Source organism: Salmo salar, chromosome ssa11 (genome assembly GCF_905237065.1).
Source record: "Salmo salar chromosome ssa11, Ssal_v3.1, whole genome shotgun sequence".
Lineage (NCBI taxonomy): Eukaryota > Metazoa > Chordata > Actinopteri > Salmoniformes > Salmonidae > Salmo > Salmo salar.
Window position 1 is genome coordinate 74,058,167 of NC_059452.1, and position 21,381 is coordinate 74,079,547.

The window sequence follows — 21,381 nt, forward strand, 5'->3', positions numbered from 1 at the left end:
TAACATGATTTGTCTATTTCAGCCACACCCGTTGCTGACAGGTGTATAAAATCGAGCACACAGTCATGCAATCTCCATTGACAAACATTGTCAGTAGAATGGCCTTACTGAAGAGCTCAGTAACTTTCAATGTGGCACTGTCACAGGATGCCACCTTTCCAACAAGTCAGTTTGTCAAATTTCTACCCTGCTAGCGCTGCCCCGGGCCAACTGTATGTGCTGTTATTGTGAGGTGGAAACGTCTAGGAGCAACAACGGCTCAGCCGCGAAGTGGTAGGCCACACAAGCTCACTCGGACCGCCGAGTGCTGAAGTGCTGTTGAACAGAACCGCTGAGTCTAAGGTAGTGCAGTGCTTGAGGTGTCACTACAGACCTGGGTTCGATCCCAGGCGGTGTCACAGCCGACCGGGAGGCCCGTGAGGCGGCACACAATTGGCCCAGCGTAACCCGGGTTAGGGGAGGGTTTGGACGGCAGGGATTTCCTTGTCCCATAACGCTCTAACGACTCCTCGTGGCGGGCCAGGTCCCTACAAGCTGACTTCGGTCGCCAGCTGGACAGTGTTTCCTCTGATACGTTGGTGCGGCTGGCTGCCGGGTTAAGCGAATGGTGTGTCAAGAAACAGTGCGGCTTGGCAGGGTCGTGTTTTGGAGGACGCATAGCTCTTGACCTTTGCCTCTCTCGAGTCCGTAGGGGAGTTGCAGTGATGGGACAAGGCTATAACTACCAATTGGATACCACAAAATTGGGGAGAAAAAGGGGGTAAAAGTACAACAACAACAAAAAATATATATATATGTACTTCCTCAGTTGCAACACTCACGAGTTCCAAACTGCCTCTGGAAGCAACGTCAGCACAAGAACTGTTCGTCGGGAGCTTCATGACATGGGTTTCCATGTCCGAGCAGCCGCAGATCACGTCGGCTGGAGTGGTGAGAAGCTCGCCGCCTTTGGACTCTGGAGCAGTGGAAATGCGTTCTCTGGAGTGACGAATCACGCTTCACCATCTGGCAGTCCGACGGACAAATCTGGGTTAATTCAATTATAGGGGTGGCTGCATGTAATGGGTATGCTTGTAATCGTTAAGGACTCGGGGGGGGGTTTCAGGATAAAAAATAAATGGATTGGAGCTAAGCACAGGCATAATCCTAAAGGAAAACCTGGTTCAGTCTGCCTTCCACCAGACACTGGGAGATGAATTAACTTTTCATCAGGACAATAACCTAAAACACAAGGCCAAATCCACACTGGAGTTGCTTACCAAGAACACAGTAAATGTTCCTGAGTGGCTGAGTTACAGTTTTGACCTAAATCTATTTGAATATCGATGGCAAGACCTGAAATGGTTGTCTAGCAATGATCAACAATCTATTTGACAGAGGTTGAAGAATTTTGTAATTAATAAACGGGCAAAGGTTGCACAATCCAGGTGTGAAAAGGTGCTTCCACATAGTATTGACTCAGGGGTGTGAATACTTACAGTACTAGTCAAACGTTTAGACACACCTACTCATTCTACATTGTAGAATAATAGTTAAGACATCAAAACTATGAAATAACACACATGGAATCATGTAGTAACCAAAAAAGTGTTATGACAGCTTTGCACACTCTTGGCATTCTCTCAACCAGCTTCATGAGGTAGGCACCTGGAGTGCATTTCAATTAACAGGTGTGCCTTGGTAAAAGTTAATTTGTGGAATTTCTTTCCTTCTTAATGCGTTTGAGCCAATCCGTTGTGTTGTGACAAGTTAGGGGTGGTATACAGAAGATAGCCCTATTTGGCAAAAATCCAAATTGTGGCAAAAACAGCTCAAATAAGCAAAGACAAATGGAAATCCATCATTATTTTAAGACATGAAGGTCAGTCAATCCGTAACATTTCAAGAACTTTTAAAGTTACTTCAAGTACAGTCGCAAAAACCATCGAGCGCTATGATGAAACTGGCTCTCATGAGAACCGCCACAGGAAAAGAAGACCCAGAGTTACCTCTGCTGCAAAGGATAAGTTCATCAGAGTTAACTGCACTTCAGATTGCAGCCCAAATTAATGCTTCACAGAGTTCAAGTAACAGACAAATCTCAACATGAACTGTTCAGAGGAGACGGCGTGAATCAGGTCTTCATGGTCAAATTGCTGCAAAGAAACCACTACTAAAGGATACCAATAATAAGAAGAAACTTGCTTGGGCCAAGAAACACGTGCAATGGACAGTAGACCAATGGAAATCTGTCCTTTGGTTTGATGAGTCCAAATTTGAGATTTTTGGTTCCAAGAAGGAAAGTGATGGAGTGCTGCATCAGATGACCTGGCCTCCACAATCACCTGACCTCAACCCAATTGAGATGGTTTGGGATGAGTTGGACCGTAGAGTGAAGGAAAAGCAGCCAACAAGTGCTCAGCATATGTGGGAATTCCTTCTAGACTGTTGGAAAAACATTCCAGGTGAAGCTGGTTGAGAGAATGCCAAGAGTGTGCAAAGCTGTCATTAAGACAAAGGGTGGTTACTAATCTAAAATATATTTTGATTTGTTTAACACTTTTTTGGTTACTACATGATTCTATAATATGTGTTATTTCATAGTACAATGTAGAAAATAGTAAAAAATAAAGAAAAACCCTTGAATGAGTAGGTGTGGCCAACCTTTTTTTGACTGGTACTGTATGTTTATGAGATATTTCTCATAAAAATGTAAAAAAAAACATTTTCACTTTGTATTTATGGGGTATTGTGTGTAGATGGGTTAGAAGAAAAAAAATCTATTGAATCCATTTTGAATTCAGACTGTAACAACAAAATGTGGAATAAGTCGAGGGGTATGAATAGTTTCTGAAGGCACTGTATGTATTTATTTATCCGGAGGGAAGTCTATTTAGATTTTTGAAATGGGCCCTGGCCAAGACAAGCACCAAATTGTGTTACACACTGTGCAATCGTTTGTCATAAAAATAGAATAGAAAGAGCAGGAGTCATGATAAAAAAAGGTCTTGTGCCAGCAATGTTTCTATTGTGATTAAAATCCTCAACTGTAATAAAATGGTCAAGAGTTACAGGATGATGAGACAGCATTGCTAAAAAGGGTCTAAAATAGCCACTTTCATCATGATTTTCCCCCAAATTGTTTGTGATACAAATGTTAAAACTTTTTCAAACATCCTTCCTCCCAATTAAGTTTATATGTGAGAATTGACAGAACAATCTGAGATACCCCCCAAAAAATCCCCTCCCAGGCCGTGAAATTTCCCTCTTGCCAAACTTAGACCTTGACCTTTAGCTTGCCACACCTCAAACAAATTGTTTGAACATCCTTTTCTGTTGCACGCCACATACTTTTTCTTGTTATTTCATACTTCAATGTAACACTAAAGATTCCAAACAGATATTGCAGGCAAGAATGGGTGAGGCCCAAAACCTCTAAACTAGAGTATGGCTACGCGCAACACTGTTCACTCTACACACACATTGTACAAAACAACACTTGCAGTGGCACGTCCCCATGTAAAAAAAGTTTCAAAAGTAAGTGTGCCTGTCTGCAGATTGTTATCAATTCTAGAGATGAAGTGCGGAGTTTCACAGAGATATGATCTTTAGCGCTGTCAGTGAGAAGTAGGTTAGTGTTCCGAGACAGGCTGGGTGACGTGCAGATAGTATGCACATTTTTAGTGATAATAAGCATAAAACAAAAAGCTGAAGATTACAGTGAAGGACTACAATAAGACACAAACTCAGTGAACCACACTTACGATTAAGGCTGGATTTGGAAATCAGTAACTATACCACTATACCACCGATGCTATACCGTCTTCTCACCTTCATAGGCTTGTACTCAATCCTCTCTTAATCTCTGCTGCTCTTCATCCTGGAGGTGGACCTCTGCCTCCTTTCCATGCTGCCATACCTCGCTTTCTTTTTGTATTTCTTACCACTGTAAACAGACAACACAACCATTAATAACCACCAGATTTATGTAGTCCGAGAAGAAAGAATTTTCTGTGCAAATTTCCCAGAGACCACCACAATGCATGGTTGAAGTTCCACACGTGTACCTCAAGTTATGATTTACACTCTATGAGCTTACTTGTGGTGGTGTTAGGTGTTGCTGAGTGTAATGTTGAATGCTCCTGTTGTTCTACATGGTTTTACTGTACCTCTTTGGTGAGGGAGATCTAGCTTACCTTCTGGGACTCCTGGAGAGATCCCCTCTTTTCCTTCTGTGTCCCCCGGAAATAGTTCACACCAACAGTTCATATAAATAACTGGGAGTTTTTGTCAATATTTAGAGCGCTCAGACAATCCTAAAGACTGTCCAAGTGTGTACATCATTTCAGTCCCCATTTTATACAGTGTTTTAGCTGAACAATTTAGCTGGCCTATTTTTATTCCATCAGTCTTGCCACACCCCATTTAAGATCTGTGTATAACTATAAATCAATTAGCAAGGATTCAGCTAGATGGGGTTGGGCGATATAACGATAGCATCGTCTATCGACGATGATTGACAGCCATCGTCGATGGTGACGACATCGTGATGTGACAGACGATGGTTTAGCCTATTTCAACTTGACTGGCGGCACGCAGTAAAGAATGGAGTCTCGCAGCGTACAGGAGGGCAGCACACAAGTGACATTCAGAGTAATTTGCCTATTCCTATTTTCTATAGCCAGTGCCGATTTTAGCATGTATATCTTGGTAGGGAAAACTCCCCCCAAACTTTTTAGGGATGCATGCCAGAAAGCCACTACACAACACTAAGCAATACATTCATTGCACTATAACGGTGACAGGCGGTGCCCACAGACTGTTAAGGCCTACATAAAGCTGTCCCAACAGCAGTCCCAGAACCTTACCACTGCTACACCTGGCTATCAGCAGAGCCTTGTCTGGCAGCGAAACAGTTAGTTCAGCCTCATTTACTGCCTTTAAAATAAACATAGCTGATATGGCTGACTTGCTTAAACAAATGGGGTTTCTACTGACAGTTGAGATGTACAAACTATGGCATAAGGGGACGACGAGCAGAAAAGAGACGATCCGTAATTTCGATTTTGACATGAATGAGTGAGCTAGGACGGACGTAGTCAAAGTAACTATTTGTTCAGCACACTTTAAATGTACAGCGACGTAACATTGGCTATTCTTACAGTATTCTCCCTGTACACCAAGTCAGAACAGTAGGATAAATAAAGGGGGCATATAAGCTGACAATTAAAGCTCTTACAAAATCCAATGACTACACCTCTCTAAAACAGGCTATAAGCTACATCTGCACTACCAAGTCAGAACAGTAGGTTCAATTATGAGGGGAAAATTGACCAAATTATTAGGGTGAGGCACATGGGCTACTAACAGTTTACTACACAACATACACTTAGTATTACTTTCTTAGCTCCGGAATACATATCTCCCTGGCATATTACATAATTTATGCAGCAGCATACAAGACATTTTTGGGTTCACCTTGTTGTGCTGTGCTCACTTGAACAGGAAGGTTGTGCAGCTGTCATCAAACTGGTATTCTCTGGATTTATGGTGCTTTCAAGACAACTGGGAACTCTGAAAAAACACAATGTTTATCCTTTTAAGCTTGGATAAGAGACCCTTAAACCCAGACTTGGACCACTCACCCACTCCACTGAATAGCAGGCTAGTGATTATAATTCCTCCTCATTATTTCTCTTCATATGACAAGGGTTTGCCAGTAGATTGTCGACATGATTCATGATGATGACTGCTAGCTTGCTGGCTAATATTTTCAAAGTACTTGTATTTACTAGGGATCCCCATTAGCTGCTGCCAAGACAGCAGCTACTCTTCCTGGGGCCCAAACACACCAAAGCACCCACATTCCATATAAAACAAAAGATAAAACAGTGAACAATGTTTGTACTGAATGAGCTAAAGATAAAACAGTACATCATATAACATCCCTACACTACCACATACCCACAACACAAAATGTTCAATACCACCACACAACAATATCACAATGTGTGCGTATGCATGTGTCTGTACCTTTGTGTGTCTCTTCACAGTCCCCGTCGTTTCATGAGGTGTATTTTTATCTGCTTTTTAAATCTGATTCTACTGCTTGCATCAGTTACCTGATGTGGAATAGAGTTCCATGTATTCTTGGCTCTATGTAGTACTGTGCACCTCCCATAGTCTGTTCTGGACTTGGAGACTGTGAAAAGACCTCGGGTGGCATGTCTTGTGTGCTAGTGTTTTAAACAGACAGCTCGGTACATTCAGCTTGTCAACACCTCTTACAAAAACAAGTAATGATGAAGTCAATTTCTCTTCCACTTTGAGCCATGACAGATTGACATACGTCAGTAATGTTAGCTCTCTGTGTACTTTTAAGGGCCAGCCGTGCTGCCTTGTTCTGAGCCAACTGCAATTTTCCCAAGGGTTTAGTGAATGGTTTGCTCCAAATACAATGCTCTTAGTCCTAAATATTTCCAAAACTATCTTATTCCTTGGTACCCATTCCAAAACTAACTGCACCTCTTTGTTAAGTGTTGCAGTCATTTCTGTCGCTGTAGTAGCTGATGTGTATAGTCTTGAGTCATCCGCATACATAGACACACTGGCCTTACTCAAAGCCAGTGGCATGTCGTTAGTAAAGATTGAAAAATGCAAGGGGCCTAAACAGCTACCCTGGGGAATTCCTGATTCTACCTGGATTATGTTTGAGAGGCTTTCATTAAAGAACACCCTCTGTGTTCTGTTAGACAAGTAACTCTTTATCCACATTATAGCAGGGGGTGTAAAGCCATAACCACTAAGTTTTCCCAGCAGCAGGCTATGATCAATAATGTCAAAAGCTGCACTGGGCCTCCCGAGTGGCGCAGTGGTTTAAGACAATGCACCGCAGTGCTAGCTGTGCTACTAGAGATCCTGGTTCGAGTCTAGGATCTGTTGCAGCCGGCTGCAACCGGGTGACCCATGGGGCAGCGCACAATAGGCCCAGTGTTGTCCGGGTTAGGGGAGGGTTTGGCCGGCAGGGTTGAGCTTGCCCCATCGCGCTCTAGTGACTCCTGTGGTGAGCCGGGCGCAATGCATGCTGATACGGTCAACAGGTGTACGGTGTTTCCTCCGACACATTGGTGTGGCTGGCTTCCAGGTTAAATGGGCATTGTGTCAAGAAGCAGTGCGGCTTGGCTGGGTTGTTTCTCAGAGGACGCACGGCTCTCGACCTTCGCCTCTCCCGAGTACGTACGGGAGAGGCAGCGATGGGACAAGACTAACTACCAATTGGGGAGAAAAAAGTAAAATGTTATATATATTTATGTACCAGTCAAAAGTTTGGACACACCTACTCATTCAAGGGTTTTTCTTTTACTATTTTCTACATTGAAGAATAATAGTGAAGATCTCAAAACTATGAAATAACACATATGGAAGCATGTAGTGACCAAAAGTGTTTAACCAATCAAAATATATTTTATATTTCAAATTCTTCAAAGTAGCATTCCGTTGCCTTGATGACAGCAGTAAACAAATAACTTCATAAAGTAGGTCACCTGCGCACGTTCGTCTATTCCAAAATAAATCCACCATCCGAACTGTGCATCCGCCATTTTGAATTTTTTATTTAACCTTTATTTAACGAAGCAAGTCAGTTAAGATCAAATTCTTATTTACAATGACTGCCTACCCCAGCCAAACCCGAACGACGCTGGGCCAATTGTGCGCCACCCTATGGATTCGAACCAGGGACTGCAATGACGCCTCTTGCACTGAGATGCAATGCCTAAGACTGCTGCGCCACTCAGGAGCCCAATGGAAAGGGACATCTATTACAAATACCTTAAGTATAATGACATTCAGCCTACAAAGTGGCTTGTATTCATGGGGGATGCCAAGAGAAGCCAGGCTTCCTCAAAAATGGGGGGAATTTAATTTTTTTAAAGTGTGTATCCGTGTTTTATAATTTTCCTTCAATTTGCAAGAGGCTGAATCTATTTCACCAGAGAAAGCATCCAAGTGAGACAAACAGCACCCCTCTGCTTTAGTATCTGTAGCCCATGTGTCTGTTGTCTGGCCAAAAAGAATGATGGCATCAGATACATGGGCTACACATTCTAAAACAGAGGGGCGCTGTTTCACTCGCTCGGATGCTTTCTCCGGTGAGATTGAGGAGTCTTGGTCAAAATTAGGGGGGGGGCAAATCAGATTTCAGGGAGGGTTACATTCTGTTGGTGTCACAGAGTAGGCTGATACCTACGGGTCTTGAGTCTATGAAATGGGGTAAGGCTGTACATTGCAATATGAATGTTCAATACGTACAATAGGCTGACTAGATGGAGCTGATTTCCCACAGTTGTGTTCAGTGGGTGTCACGGAGTAGGCTGGTACCCCATTTCATGGACCCAAGATACATAGGTAATGCTGTACTTTGTATAAGTACGCCCCCAATGCAATTCTGAAGTCTATTACATCCACAGAGCAATTTCAACTGATTTGTTTACCTTTGGTGTCAAATTAACTACTTGTCTTCTGTTCAATTTATATAAACAGAATTCCAACCGTGTTCAGCATTATCTAGTCCAAATATATATATTCTTAATCCTAATACATGGCTGTATTAAGAAGCATATCTTCAACATATTACGTCACAGTCTGGCATGGGGAATTGCCGCATTCAAGCCTTTGGGGGGGAAAAAAAGGAGAGAACGTCATTCAATGAAGGAAACAATTGTAAAGAGCATTAGTTTATTTCTTATTTTCCACAGGTTAACTCAGAAACAGTATTGTTATATACAAAATCTGGAATGTTGAATGAATGCATATCAATCATCTCACTGTAGCCGTTTCCAGAGAAACCTTTGAAATAGCTATACATTAAACGGGTTGTGTCTGCATTGCAATTTATTGCTGGTTTTACAAACTCAGTGACTAATGCCATGATTAATTGATTTCTTAACTTTTTAAAAAGTATTTACATTTTGATTAGTAATGTCTAAAAAGTCACAGACTGAGCTAAATAAATAAAAACAAGGTGGGAGAATGAAGAGAAGACCAGTTTATCTTAGATATGGCAAACAGGTGACCCCCTGTTTGGGTCTAAATATGACATTGACCCAAGAAATCTCATTAGATTGTTCCTATTCCCAGATAGAAAGTAAAATAACACAGTGCCCACAACAAAACAGCACAAAAGCATAATTACAATGTTCTAATTTAAAACATGGTGTACTAACAGTAATCTTGCGAGGGGGAAATGCAGGAGAGAAACCTTAACAAGTCAATATGTTACCTCTCTGGGCTAACATTGACCAATGACAAATATCTGCAGTTATGAGCATGTCACTGGGTCTGCAGTTGCTATAAAAAGTTTCATTTGGGGGCAATATTCAGTTGGAATTCAAAATGGAAAAAAAAGGGGAGCAAACATCATTGACAATGTTTTCTATTCGAGTCACACGTCGACAGTAACATGAGTATAATCTTTAGCTGTATGCATAAAGTAACAATGAATTACATGCATACCATTTGAAATTTGTGAAGGATTTGGATAACGACAATAACATTAAATGTGTGGGGGGGGGGGGGAAATCAATCTCTGATAAGTACTTTATATACGCTCTGTCACAATTCAGTGTTTGCATTACAATCGATTTCCAAAAAAGGTTCAGTGGGGTCATAACTTGTAGAGATCTTTGAATTGGATCGTTTGCTTTCTATAGGAAATATTTCTAAAGGTTTTCATGGATTCATTTTTCAAAATAGACAATTCATTGGGTGAATTCATGCAAACAACACATACATCTATAGACTGTTGATTACACCAAGTGGACATAGCGTAAAAGCTTTGAAATGCCTTTTTATAACTTGACACTATTCAATTAGAAACTTTGCAGCTCGGATTGAGTTTCTTTTACACTGGGGTAAAAGTTATTAATGTTTGCACAGATACACGTAACCAGTTGGTTTGAACAGTTTTCCGAGCAGTCAAGTTTGGGAAAGCCTGCAACTCATATGAAAGCCTAGGGCTGAGTGACGCAAGAGCATTCACTATTATACAATGCAGACTTCTACATTTTACTTTCTTCGCTAAAAATGTAACTTCACATGTTGTTTTTCATTAGAAAAGATTCTTTACAATATAAAATCCCGTATAACAATCAGCGATCACTAAAAGGGTTTCTTCTTGCGTTTTTTTTCTTTTATAGGTTTAAAAAAATGCAATCGGATGTCTTTCTGAATGAAAATAAAGCCGCTGACTATTGCTATTAAACCATTGTGTCGAGTCACATGGGGTGTACTCAAGAAGAGAGCGTTTAGTTTGTTGTGAAGAGAAATATGTGAATATTGCTTGGGTCTCAGGGTAGTCACTCCCTCCACCCCCTTGTTCAAACAGTTCAAGGTCTATGGCACTTAACAGCTCAGTCCCCCCCAGCGTAGAGCAAAGAGTCCATGCATGAAACAACACTATCCCAACACAAAAAGAGAGTGAAAAGCCTAGATTGATGTCTAAAAAATATGATTTTTATACACAAAAGGCAAACTATGGTTGTTTTCCCCCACTTAAACAAAAATATGTTACAGACATAAACCCCTTTTAATCTCAAACCGTTTTGTGAGTTTTCTAGTCACCAATGGCTGAGTTGAGGGAGAAGCCCTTTAGAATCTTACCAACATGAGTGGAAGGGGCCCAGAGACCAGGCCTAAACCTGCTCGGAGTCTGAGTGGAAGGGGCCCAGAGACCAGGCCTAAACCTGCTCGGAGTCTGAGTGGAAGGGGCCCAGAGACCAGGCCTAAACCTGCTCGGAGTCTGACACAGGCTGCATCTCAAATCACACCCTATATCCTTTGTATATAGTGCACCACTAGTATGTAGCACACTTTGGGACCTCCCCAACACCTGACCATGGTCTCAAACACAAGTTTTGGTGACCTGACATTACCACTCTGCCTCCTGACCCACCATCTCACATCACATCCTGGCTAGGCTAATTAAGGCCAAGCAAAGACATTCCTCTACTGTTACTCCTAGTCCATTTCCCCACAAAGAAATACCATGATCTGTTCCATATCCCAGTCCCAATTCCATTTCACATACGAAGAGTGTTTTACAGCATCCAAGTAGTCAGCAAACAGAGTAGTTGATTCAGTGACGGAGTGAGTGTCCTCGTCTGTCAGGAGTTCAGTGACGGCACAGGCAGGTCTTCTCAGGTGAGGGATATTCCAAGCCAGTGGTTCCAAGGAGGCTACTATAACTGTTCCTAGACTGCGGACAGTATATAATGGATGTATGCAGTGTGTGGCTCACAGGCTTTATGGAGGCAGAAGCAAATTAATTGTCCTTCTCAACTGTCCACCATGTACAGGACCCGGTCAAAAATTGTCACAATTGCAAGTAGGCAGGGGGGGAATTCTTAAACATCGTTCTGAAAGCGCAACTCAGCACTACATTCATCTCCACAAGAAAGCACATAACATTGTCCCCCAGATCAAATGTCACCTAGGTCAAATAAGTGGTCTCGGCATCTATTAAATTAAAAACAAAAATACATGATTTAAAAAGGAGGGCAGAGAGAGAGACAGAGGGAGCCCTGCCCTCTAGTGGTCAACTACAGTTAATGCTCAACTACAGCAACTACAACTCTGTAATGACGTAGGTAAATTATTTTCTTCAAAAAAAACCCAAGTCTAACGATACAGAAAGCACTTTTTGTTGTTGTTGATCTCTGTGTCGTTGGAGCACACGCCGTCTCTGCAGCGTCCTCTGTGTAAAAAATAACCGGCTATCCCACAGTGACTTCTTCTTTAAGATGACCAAGTCGACTATGCATGCTTCCAGATGTTTGCTCCCCCTCCTCCCTCACTAAGTCCACTTGATGCAGTGGTTCGGCCCCCATTATCCCAAAAGCTCTAGAAGGTTCTCTTCCCCATAAAGCAGTTCAGTTCTTCTATTTATAGACCAGGCTCCTCTGTATATAAAAACAAGAAGGATTGGAGGTCGTCGCTCCACAGTCCCGTCTGTCTCGCTCTACGCCGCCAACTCTCGGACGATGATCATATCCACAGTGGTGGGAAATGTCTTCAGCAGGGCCACGGCATTCCCATGGTCAACGTTCACAAAGCTATATCCGTTTGCCTGGGGGGAAACAAGGAGAGATATAGCTCAACACCGAGATGGCAACTTTGGCTCTGATCTGTATGGTATTTTGTAGTGGGTAAACGTGTTCAGCAAATAATTGATACAGTATCGATATATAGTGATGGGGATATAGAGGGAATGGTATTATGGGGTTCACCTGGAGGATCTTGTCTCCAGGCTGGAGTATCTTGGAGGCAGGTCCCTCAGGCTGGACCCTTGTCACGAAGATGCCCTGAGAGAGAGAAGAGAGAGACGAATCACACCCATCTGGTTAACACTAGTGACATTATTTACTGACTGACTGTTGCAAAATCCGTACAAATGCAGTAACAAGCTGAGTTGCTATACAGTGAACTACTAACATATTGCAATGCTTAACTTAGAGGACTCAATTGTGTAAGTGCTTAGATTACATGTCACATGCAGTAGGCTGGAAAAATAGACAACACTATATTGCTATGGGAAAAAGAGGGCTGATGAGTGAACATACATTATCGTCCGGACGAAAGGGGTTTCCCCGTCCTCCTACTCCTCCTGATATACTGAACCCTAGCTCTGGGTTCTTCTCCACTTTCACACGAAACTGAAAAACAGACATTACTACCTTCACAGGGGACGTTACTTTGAATATGAGTCACATACAGTACATTCGGAAAGACCCCTTCAACTGTTACGTTACAGCCTTATTCTAAAATGGATTAAATAAAAAAAATCCTAAATCTACACACAATACCCCATAATTACATTTACATTTTAGTCATTTAGCAGACGCTCTTATCCAGAGCGACTTATAGTAGTGAATGCATACATTTCATTTCATGCATTTTTTTTTTGTACTGACAAAGTTCTTGAAATTTTTGCAAAAGTACTAAAAATAAAAAACAGATACCTTATTTACATAAGCATTCAGACCCTTTGGTATGAGACTAAATTGAGCTCAGGTGCATCCTGTTTCCATTGATCATCCTTTAGATGTTTCTCCAACTTGATTGGAGTCCACCAGTGGTAATTCAATTGATTGGACATGATTTGGAAAGAGACACACCGGTCTATATAAAGGTCCCACAGTTGACAGGGCATGTTAGAGTAAAAACCAAGCCATGAGGTTGAAGGAATTGTATGTAGAGCTCAGAGACAGGACTGTGTCTATGCACAGATCTGTGGAAAGGTACCAAAACATTTCTGCAGTATTGAAGGTCCAAGAACACACCGGCCTCCATCATTCTTAAATGGAAGAAGTTTGAAACCACCAAGACTCTTCCTAAACTGGCCGCCCGGCCAAACTGAGCAATTCGGGGGAGAAGGGCCTTGGTAAGGGAGGTGACCAAGAACCCAATGGTCACTCTGACAGAGACCCAGAGTTCCTCTGTGGAGATGGGAGAACCTTCCAGAAGGACAACCATCTCTGCAGCACTCCACCAATCAGGCCTTTATGGTAGTGGCCAAACGGAAGCCACTCCTCAGTAAAATGCACATGACAGCCTGCTTGGAGTTTGCAGGCTGTCATGATAGAACAGAGAGATCCTTCATGAAAACCTGCTCCAGGGCACTCAGGACCTGACTGGGGTGAAGGTTCACCTTCCAACAGGACAACGACCCTAAGCACACAGCCAAGACAATGCAGAAGTGGCTTCGGGACAAGTCTCAATGTCCTTGAGTGGCCCAGCCAGAGCCCGGACATGAACCCGATCAAACATCCCTGGATAGACCTGAAAAAAGCTGTGCAGCGACGCTCTCCATCCAACCTGACAGAGCTTGAGAGGATCTGCAGGGAAGAATGGGAGAAACTCCCCAAATACAGGTGTGCCAAGCTTGTAGCGTCATACCCAAGAAGACTCGTGGCTGTAATCGCTGCAAAAGGTGCTTCAAGTGTATTGAGTAAAGGGTCTGAAAACTTACGTAAATGTGTTACTTTATATATATATATATATATATTTATATATGAGCAAAAAAAATAATCGAAAAACCTGTTTTTGCTTTGTCATTATGGGGTATTGTGTGTAGATTGAGGGAAAATGTTTTTTTTTTTGTTTTTTTAACCAATTTTAGAATAAGGCTGTAACGTAACAAAATGTTGGGTCTGAATACTTTCAGTCTAGCCAGTTTAATTGATGTAACAAACAAACCACTATTAACAACTATGAAGTGCAATGATAGTAAGTGCAATGATATTAAGTGCAATGCTATGCATGCTTTAACCCAGTGGTCATCAACCCTATTCCTCGATGGTGTAGTTCAAGCCCAGCACTAAAACACACATATGTGTTTGACCTAGTCATCTTAGTTAATCAAGGTTTTGATGATGAATGAGGTTTGTAGCTGTGGGCTAAACACCCTATAGCTCTCCAGGTGTAGGGATAAGGAGCTTTGTTGAACTGTAACTCTCCATCCATTTCCCCACCCTACCTCCTGCTGCAGTGTGTCGTGGTCAGCCCGTGGTGGAGGGGGCCCCTGGGGCTGCTGGCCATGGGAAACCTTGAGCATCAGGTAGTCGATGAGCTGCTCTCTGGAGGGGTGGCGGGCCATGGGCGTCTGGCACGACGTCATCTGGCCACGCACCGGACCGCTCAGCTGACCGTTCATCGAAGGCACCTGGCAAAACACACAGACAGACACACACAGAGACAGACAGATGTTGTTGTAGAGTTGACATTCCAACAAAATTGATTAAAAAGACATCTAAAACGCTCATCAGACAATACACTTTAATGTTCAGCAGGGTTTGGGCATACACAGTACTCAAATTCATACTTTCATAGCACTTAAGATAATAAAATACTAGGCTATAATCCAGCAAGAGAGAGAGAAAAAAAAAATTGGGCCAAAGGGTAAGCTAAACTGCAGGCCCGGCATACAGAAGAACATGTGACAGAACAAGAGTGCGATTTTAGTAGAAGCTGCTGATTTACCACCAGCAAGGTGCTCTGTCTAAAGCAGCAGGCCAGGGGGATGGGATCCACTGACTCATTGCCACTGCCCCCAAAGCAACAAAATCATGGGAATAATTGTCCTCTGACTGGTGTGGAGGATGAATTTCAGAGATGAATCAATTAGGTTTTATTAGATGGTGGTGGGGTTTTTGGCAGGTTCCGTAGCTGACGTAGCTTGGCCGGCAAGGGTTAGGCTTTCTTCACTGTGACTTAGTGCAAATGTGAAATGACATCCTATTCCCTATATACCATGTAATAGGATAGGCTAGACTAGGGCTCTTGTCTACAGAAGCAGTGCAATAGGTTCTTTACGGAGCGACTGAAGAGTCATTATCAATGCCGGGTCTGAAGGACCACGACAGAGTCCACTTCATCTTGGTAAACGTTTGGGTAGAATCTGAAAATGTCGACAAGTTTCCCCACATTTGGTCAGAACTTGGAACATGTCCAAATAAAAACAGTTCATTCCATAAAACACCAGTTCAAAACCATTTGTCCTTAGTATTCCTATTCGACAGCGAGATCCATATCTACATCCAGGCAGATAGACAGTAAGTTGAAGAACATTGAATAAATTGAACAAAAACAAAAAACATTGCGTTAGTGCGTTCGAAGGAGACATTTATATAAAAGGGCTTATCTAACGTCTGATAAGGACTTGGCAGTCCGTATAATAAAATGGCTCTCTATGAGTCACGCTGTGGTTCTTCCGTACGACATCTCTTGGAACAGACCATTTCAAATTCTCCCAGACAGCCGACTGACCTCATTCTGCGGCTCTGTCTGAGCCGGTTACTGAAAAGAGACAGTTGCGGTACCACCGGAGAACCTGCAGGTGGCAGGAGGAACTCCCCAAAATGTCTACATTTCTCACAAATTCAATTCTCTCAGTGTAAATGGAATTCTCAGTGTAAATGGAATCGTGAGAAATGGGCCTGCTCTAATTATTTCACAGGTCATGGAAAGGGAGAGATTTCTGGGTATCAAATATTTCAAATGAGCCTCTTCACAATCAGTCCTCAACTGAGAAGTTCATATAGAAACACTGTATACTGTACATACAGTAGAACTCTTAATATTCTCACATATTACTCTTCTAAATCGCAATTCCTCGACTTGTCCACGGACACCGTACCATACTGTATCTAGCCTAGATGATGAAGGTCAAGAGCCCACTGGGGACTGGACTGAGGAGCTTCACTACGCTGAGCTTCCGCCACCGTATTCCACCCAGGATAGCTATTAATAATACCAGTATAACAGAAGCAGCGCTCCTCCAAACCTCACTGCGAGGCACCGGGGACCCTGGTGGAGGCAAGAGGGGCCACCGTGAGAATAGATAGGCCTGAACAATAATCTCTTTCAAGGCAGATCTTGTTAATTAGAACTCATTAATCACTGGTGGGGAGGAGGATGGTGCTTGTAGGTATTGCTACTGGGTCAATATCGTAATTCTCAGCTAGCTAGCTCTACTCTGGGTATTGGGCTGGGCAACGTTCTACTTATAGCGCTACAGAAAAAGCTATGGGTCAGGGAATGCATGTGCCGAGATGGGACAGACAGGCACTTCTAGTCATGGTGGGGTTGTATGATCGATTTGTAGAATTATTGCCCTCGTTTTGTTAAACTACTCCAAACTGTATGGGCCTATGACTATTCCATGGGCTTTATGGTCTGCATTTCGAATATATAGTAGGGAAGCAAACCAATTTGAGGAGACCATCTTTTAGAAATGTGAAAATGATCCAATCAAACTATTTGCCACATGCGTCGAATACAACAAGTGTAGACTTTACAGTGAAATGCTTACTTACAAGCCCTTAACCAACAGTGCAGTTCAAGAAGAAAATATTCACCAAGTACGCTAAAATAAAAAGTCAAAATAAAAAGTAACACAATAGGAAGGTGGTTGATTGGTGTATGGGTATCCTCTACATTTGGCTCTAGTGTGCACTTACTTTTCGGAGGGTGTCCATGGTGTAGCCCTGTTGCCCTTGAGGTCCAAACACGTCATCCTGAAGAGGGAACGATATGAGATGATTGGTAACAAAGCCCATGTCCTGACCACTGTGTCTGTGACAAACACACCTCTCCTATTTTAGGCAAGTCCCTGAATCCGTGTACTATTAGGTAATGTTGAGCTAATTCTTCATGTCTAAGCTGAATTAGTTGACCATGTTCTGATCGAGGATAATAATGTTTGTCACATGTTTGGTTAACAAAAATGGAATATGTTGTGTTAACTATTCATTTTGACATTTCTCCAGGTAATTCCAACACCCATGAAAAGTACATCTATAGATAACGTTCTTAACAATGAGGATGATTATTCCCTACATAGGGCACTAGAGCCGAAAGTAGTGTCCTTTAGAGAATAAACAGAGGAAAGGAAACAACGATTCATTAAATCATAAGACTACACGTTGAGTGGAAATCAGTAGGCAGCCATTTGACACCACGACTCAACCTAACACAACAACTACTTGCTCTTCCAACTACACCCCCCCTCCCCCGTACTTACCTTGGACAAACACAGTGCTCATCTTCACAGAGAAGTGAAAGGGTTATGAGGTGATTCTGAAGTGATCAACAGTGGGAGTTAAGAGGAGGCATTAAAGCGAGCTGACGATGATTGTGTCGTTAAAAGGGGAGAATCAATTTGATTGAGAAGGGAGGCACGCTACCTGATTCGGAGTGCGTGGGTGGGTCGGTGGATAAAGCACTGGGATAAGTGAATTATAGGTTGGGAGGGAAACCTTGTTTAAAAAGGGGCATTTTGTACCATGCAACATGCTAATATTATTAAACTAGTGCTCATGATACCAGGTGATATTTATTTACAACGTTTCGACCCTTAGGTCTTCATCAGGCATCCATATCCCAGGTGGGGGTGGAAGGTCATGTATATAGGAGTAGTACAGTGACATCATGCCAATGATCATTTTGAATGTCCCTCAGTGTAAATGTCCCATCATGCTTCACCCAATACTCACCATTGGGGAAGGCATTTAAGGACATTATCAGGAAGCACGGGTACAGTATTGATACTGACCCACAATTGAAACCCATTTTTAAATATCCCCACGTATGGTTTTTAAAAGATCTCCAAACTTGAGAGATATTGTGGTTAAATCTGAGTCCCCACCAGAGAAAAGGGCAAGGTTCCGGAGGGTAATTACAAATGTGGCCAATGTGCTCAATGTAGCTTTACGTACAAGTGAGTTTGCCTACAACTCCAGCACCTGCGGAAAATACCAGGATGTGCGATGTTCTTCAGCTTTTTTACGACTATTAATCTACACATCCAACTGTACTATTCAACATGATGCTATTTCACATCAGAGATGAGACTTGTAGCATATACAACTAATCAAAGGCTTCTGACGCAATGATGTCACTGGATAAATGAAACTCCGACACCAAGCCAGTGAAATACCTGTTCAGTATCTCACTGTCAATTGCATCCTACCATATGGCCTATAATGACACAAAGCTACTGCCTGACAGAAAATAGGTTTTAGAAAGAATACCTTTATAAGGATAACAACACTGCTTCACCCCTATTCAACCCTACTACTGTTTGGATAAGGTAGGCTACTTGTCTGCTGTAAATTGAGAGACTACAAAAATGTTCAACTTATACAACACAGATGCAATGTGGTAGTTCAGCCAGGTCTCAACAGCTCGTTGAAAGATGCCCTTCTACAGCGCTAGGACTTTCCTCTACACGAATCCTTGATAGAGAGATTGTGAGTTTCCCTACAAACAGTTTGTGGTAGAGCGGACTAGTTTATGTGCACAGACAAAGGATGCCCCTTTTAAACAAGTTAGGTTGCGTCACACTAGAGCAAGGAGCTATACAGTTCAAAGGCCCTGTCCCAATAGTTCTAAAATGCATCCTTCCTTGAAACCTTCTGTGAAGTCATCCCAGATCTGAGGTTTGAAGCGATGGAAGCAAACAAGGTGGAGAAAACTTGTTTCCATCCAGCACAGATCAATGACAACATCAAGGACTGAACATCACAAAAAGGCCACGCAACAAAATGAGATATCTTAACTGAGGAAGGCATTGTATTCTGAATGGAACAACGTGGAAGCCAAGGATGCCTTTGAAAAGTATTGGAAAGGGGCCCCAAGCTGAAAAGCAGTATGAGGTAGGAATAAGATCTGCCTGGATAGGAGGCAGCTAGGAGCTAGGAGGCTGAACTGTAGTCTAGCTCCAGTCCAGTCCAGTACTCACACAGTGGCCCTGGGCTCCATAAGGCCGTCCGTCTGCAGCAGCACTAAAGACCAGAGAGCCTTGGCTGCCTGAGTGGTGCACATCCCGAGAGCTGCCGTAGTGGGAGCAGCTCAGCGGGGCGTAATTGGAATTATAGGACCGAGACAAGGCGTTCTGAACAGAGGAGGGCAACACACCACATTACATATACAGTAGGGTTTCCGTTAGCCAGTTATAGCCGGCTTTCGTCCAAAATATATATTTTTAAACCGATAAATAAAATTGACCCGGCCAATTGTCCGGGAGAAGAAGAATAGATCCCATTGCAAAATCATGCTTTTTAGCCCATTCATTGATAGAATACATGACTGGTCATTTTTATCAATCTATAGGGCAATTAGCATAATTTCGTGGAATTAAGTTGGTTCGTGTATACAGTATATTCGTTATGCATCTTATTTATCACATGCTTACAGCATACAGATACAGAGCCCTTGAGTGGAAAATCTGTCAGACAGCACAAGAGCTGCTGCAGTATCTTCTGGTGCTTTCAAGACAACTGGGAACTCTGAAAAATAGAGGTGAAATCATGAAGTCAGTGATCTTTAGGTCAAAACGTTGGAGCTCTAGAAACAGGCCCGAGTTTCCGAGTTGGAATTGCAAGTTGTATGACAGTTCAAAAATTATTTTTCACAGTCGAAGCTCGTTTTTTTCCTCCGTTCCCAGTTGCCTTGAATGCACTGAAGTCGTAGATTTCCGAGTTCCTAGATGTTTTGAACGGGGCATTAAATGGCAATGGAAGGCACCACTTTGGTAATGGAAGTCACACACCACTTTGCAATGAGCTGGAGGAAGTATGCATTTTGAAAACATATACTTAATTGTTTGAAATCTAAACGTTTTAATGCATATTATGAGGCCTAATAAAATACTTTGCTTCAAAGTAACCTATTAGATCTCCTCTCTTTCTACATTTCTAATGGATATTTTCATCTCCGTCACATGAAAGTGCTCACATGTGCATTACAGAACAAACATTTGCGCGTAGCCCTCTGCGCATTGCTGCGCTTATAATGTGAAGAAATAATAGTTTATTAACAGTTTAAGCTTTCTGATCTGTTGAATCAGACTCATTGCTTTAACGTTTTTTTATTTTTTATGTAGCCTAGGCCTACTGGTTGTATGAATTTGGGATCTACCGTCCCACAACTGTCCCAGAGTGAATGGAAAAGGCCATTTCTTTCTCAACAAGCTGATCAACAGAATAAGGTAGCCTAAACTTTTCTACTATAGTAAATTGACATAGGCCAGTCATTTTGCTGTTCTTTACTCATCTTGTTGGCTGAGGAAAAGTACATGTGGACAGTTATTCTAACTTGTTCAAAGTGTACATCAGAATTCGGTAAGAAGGACCGCATGTCATTGCATCCTCGAATTGCATGTCCTGTTAATACGAATGACCATAATCTATGTGTGATTTCTGTCATTCTGAGCACCGTGGGTGGACGCCCTAATCAGGTTACACACCCAATCCATACGGGTCCGGTAAATTTCACCAAATGTCCGGTAAAATTAAAATGTTGTCGGTCAAAATGTCCGGGCGCCACATTTTCCTAACGGAAACCCTGACATACAGGCAACACACACACATACAGGCAACACACACACATACAGGCAACACACACAGACACAATTGAGTGGGCATGCATTTCACTAAATGGTAATGAATGATAAAACAATGGAAGTAATATTGTTCATGTTAACATTCCACATGCTCTAACAGCAGGCAAGCATGCAGCGAATCACAAAACATTTTATTTCATACATTGAGTTAGTAGCAGCTTGTTTGCTTGTTACTCCAAACATACTGATGCAACATAGACATGCTTAAGAAACAATACATGCTATACGTAGAGCCTTAATAACCCCAGACAAGTGCAAGCTGTTTACATTTCAATATGTAGCTTTCCAGTACAAAGCCGTTCCATTTATCAGGAGTCGACTGTACTGCCATTGACTACATGTTACAGTCAAACTCAGACCACAGAATCTGTTAACGTGGTTGTGTTCTTTAAGGAGATTTCAGCACGTAACAAGTCGATGCTCTACAATTTAATTAGGAAGGA

General features: G+C 42.3%; 1 protein-coding gene across 3 annotated transcripts in view; it reads right to left on the minus strand.

Moving 5' to 3' along the window:
* Positions 1-8,701: 8,701 nt before the first annotated feature.
* LOC106563143 (erbin) overlaps positions 8,702-21,381 on the minus strand; it is a 137,250-nt gene continuing 124,570 nt past the window's right edge. Inside the window, exons 22-28 of one of the 3 annotated variants that reach the window (XR_001319187.2) lie at positions 19,277-19,429; positions 16,995-17,051; positions 14,513-14,698; positions 12,597-12,689; positions 12,264-12,338; positions 10,767-12,103; positions 8,702-10,721 (exon numbers count right to left, since the gene is read on the minus strand). Coding sequence is in view for 2 of the 3 variants with exons in the window: in XM_014128408.2 (XP_013983883.2) it covers positions 11,996-12,103; positions 12,264-12,338; positions 12,597-12,689; positions 14,513-14,698; positions 16,995-17,051; positions 19,277-19,429 (672 nt within the window). In the remaining variant the exon portion in view is untranslated. Of the gene's footprint in view, positions 12,104-12,263; positions 12,339-12,596; positions 12,690-14,512; positions 14,699-16,994; positions 17,052-19,276; positions 19,430-21,381 lie in introns of all 3 variants that reach the window. The other 2 variants (XM_014128408.2, XM_014128409.2) reach the window with 2 other exon arrangements.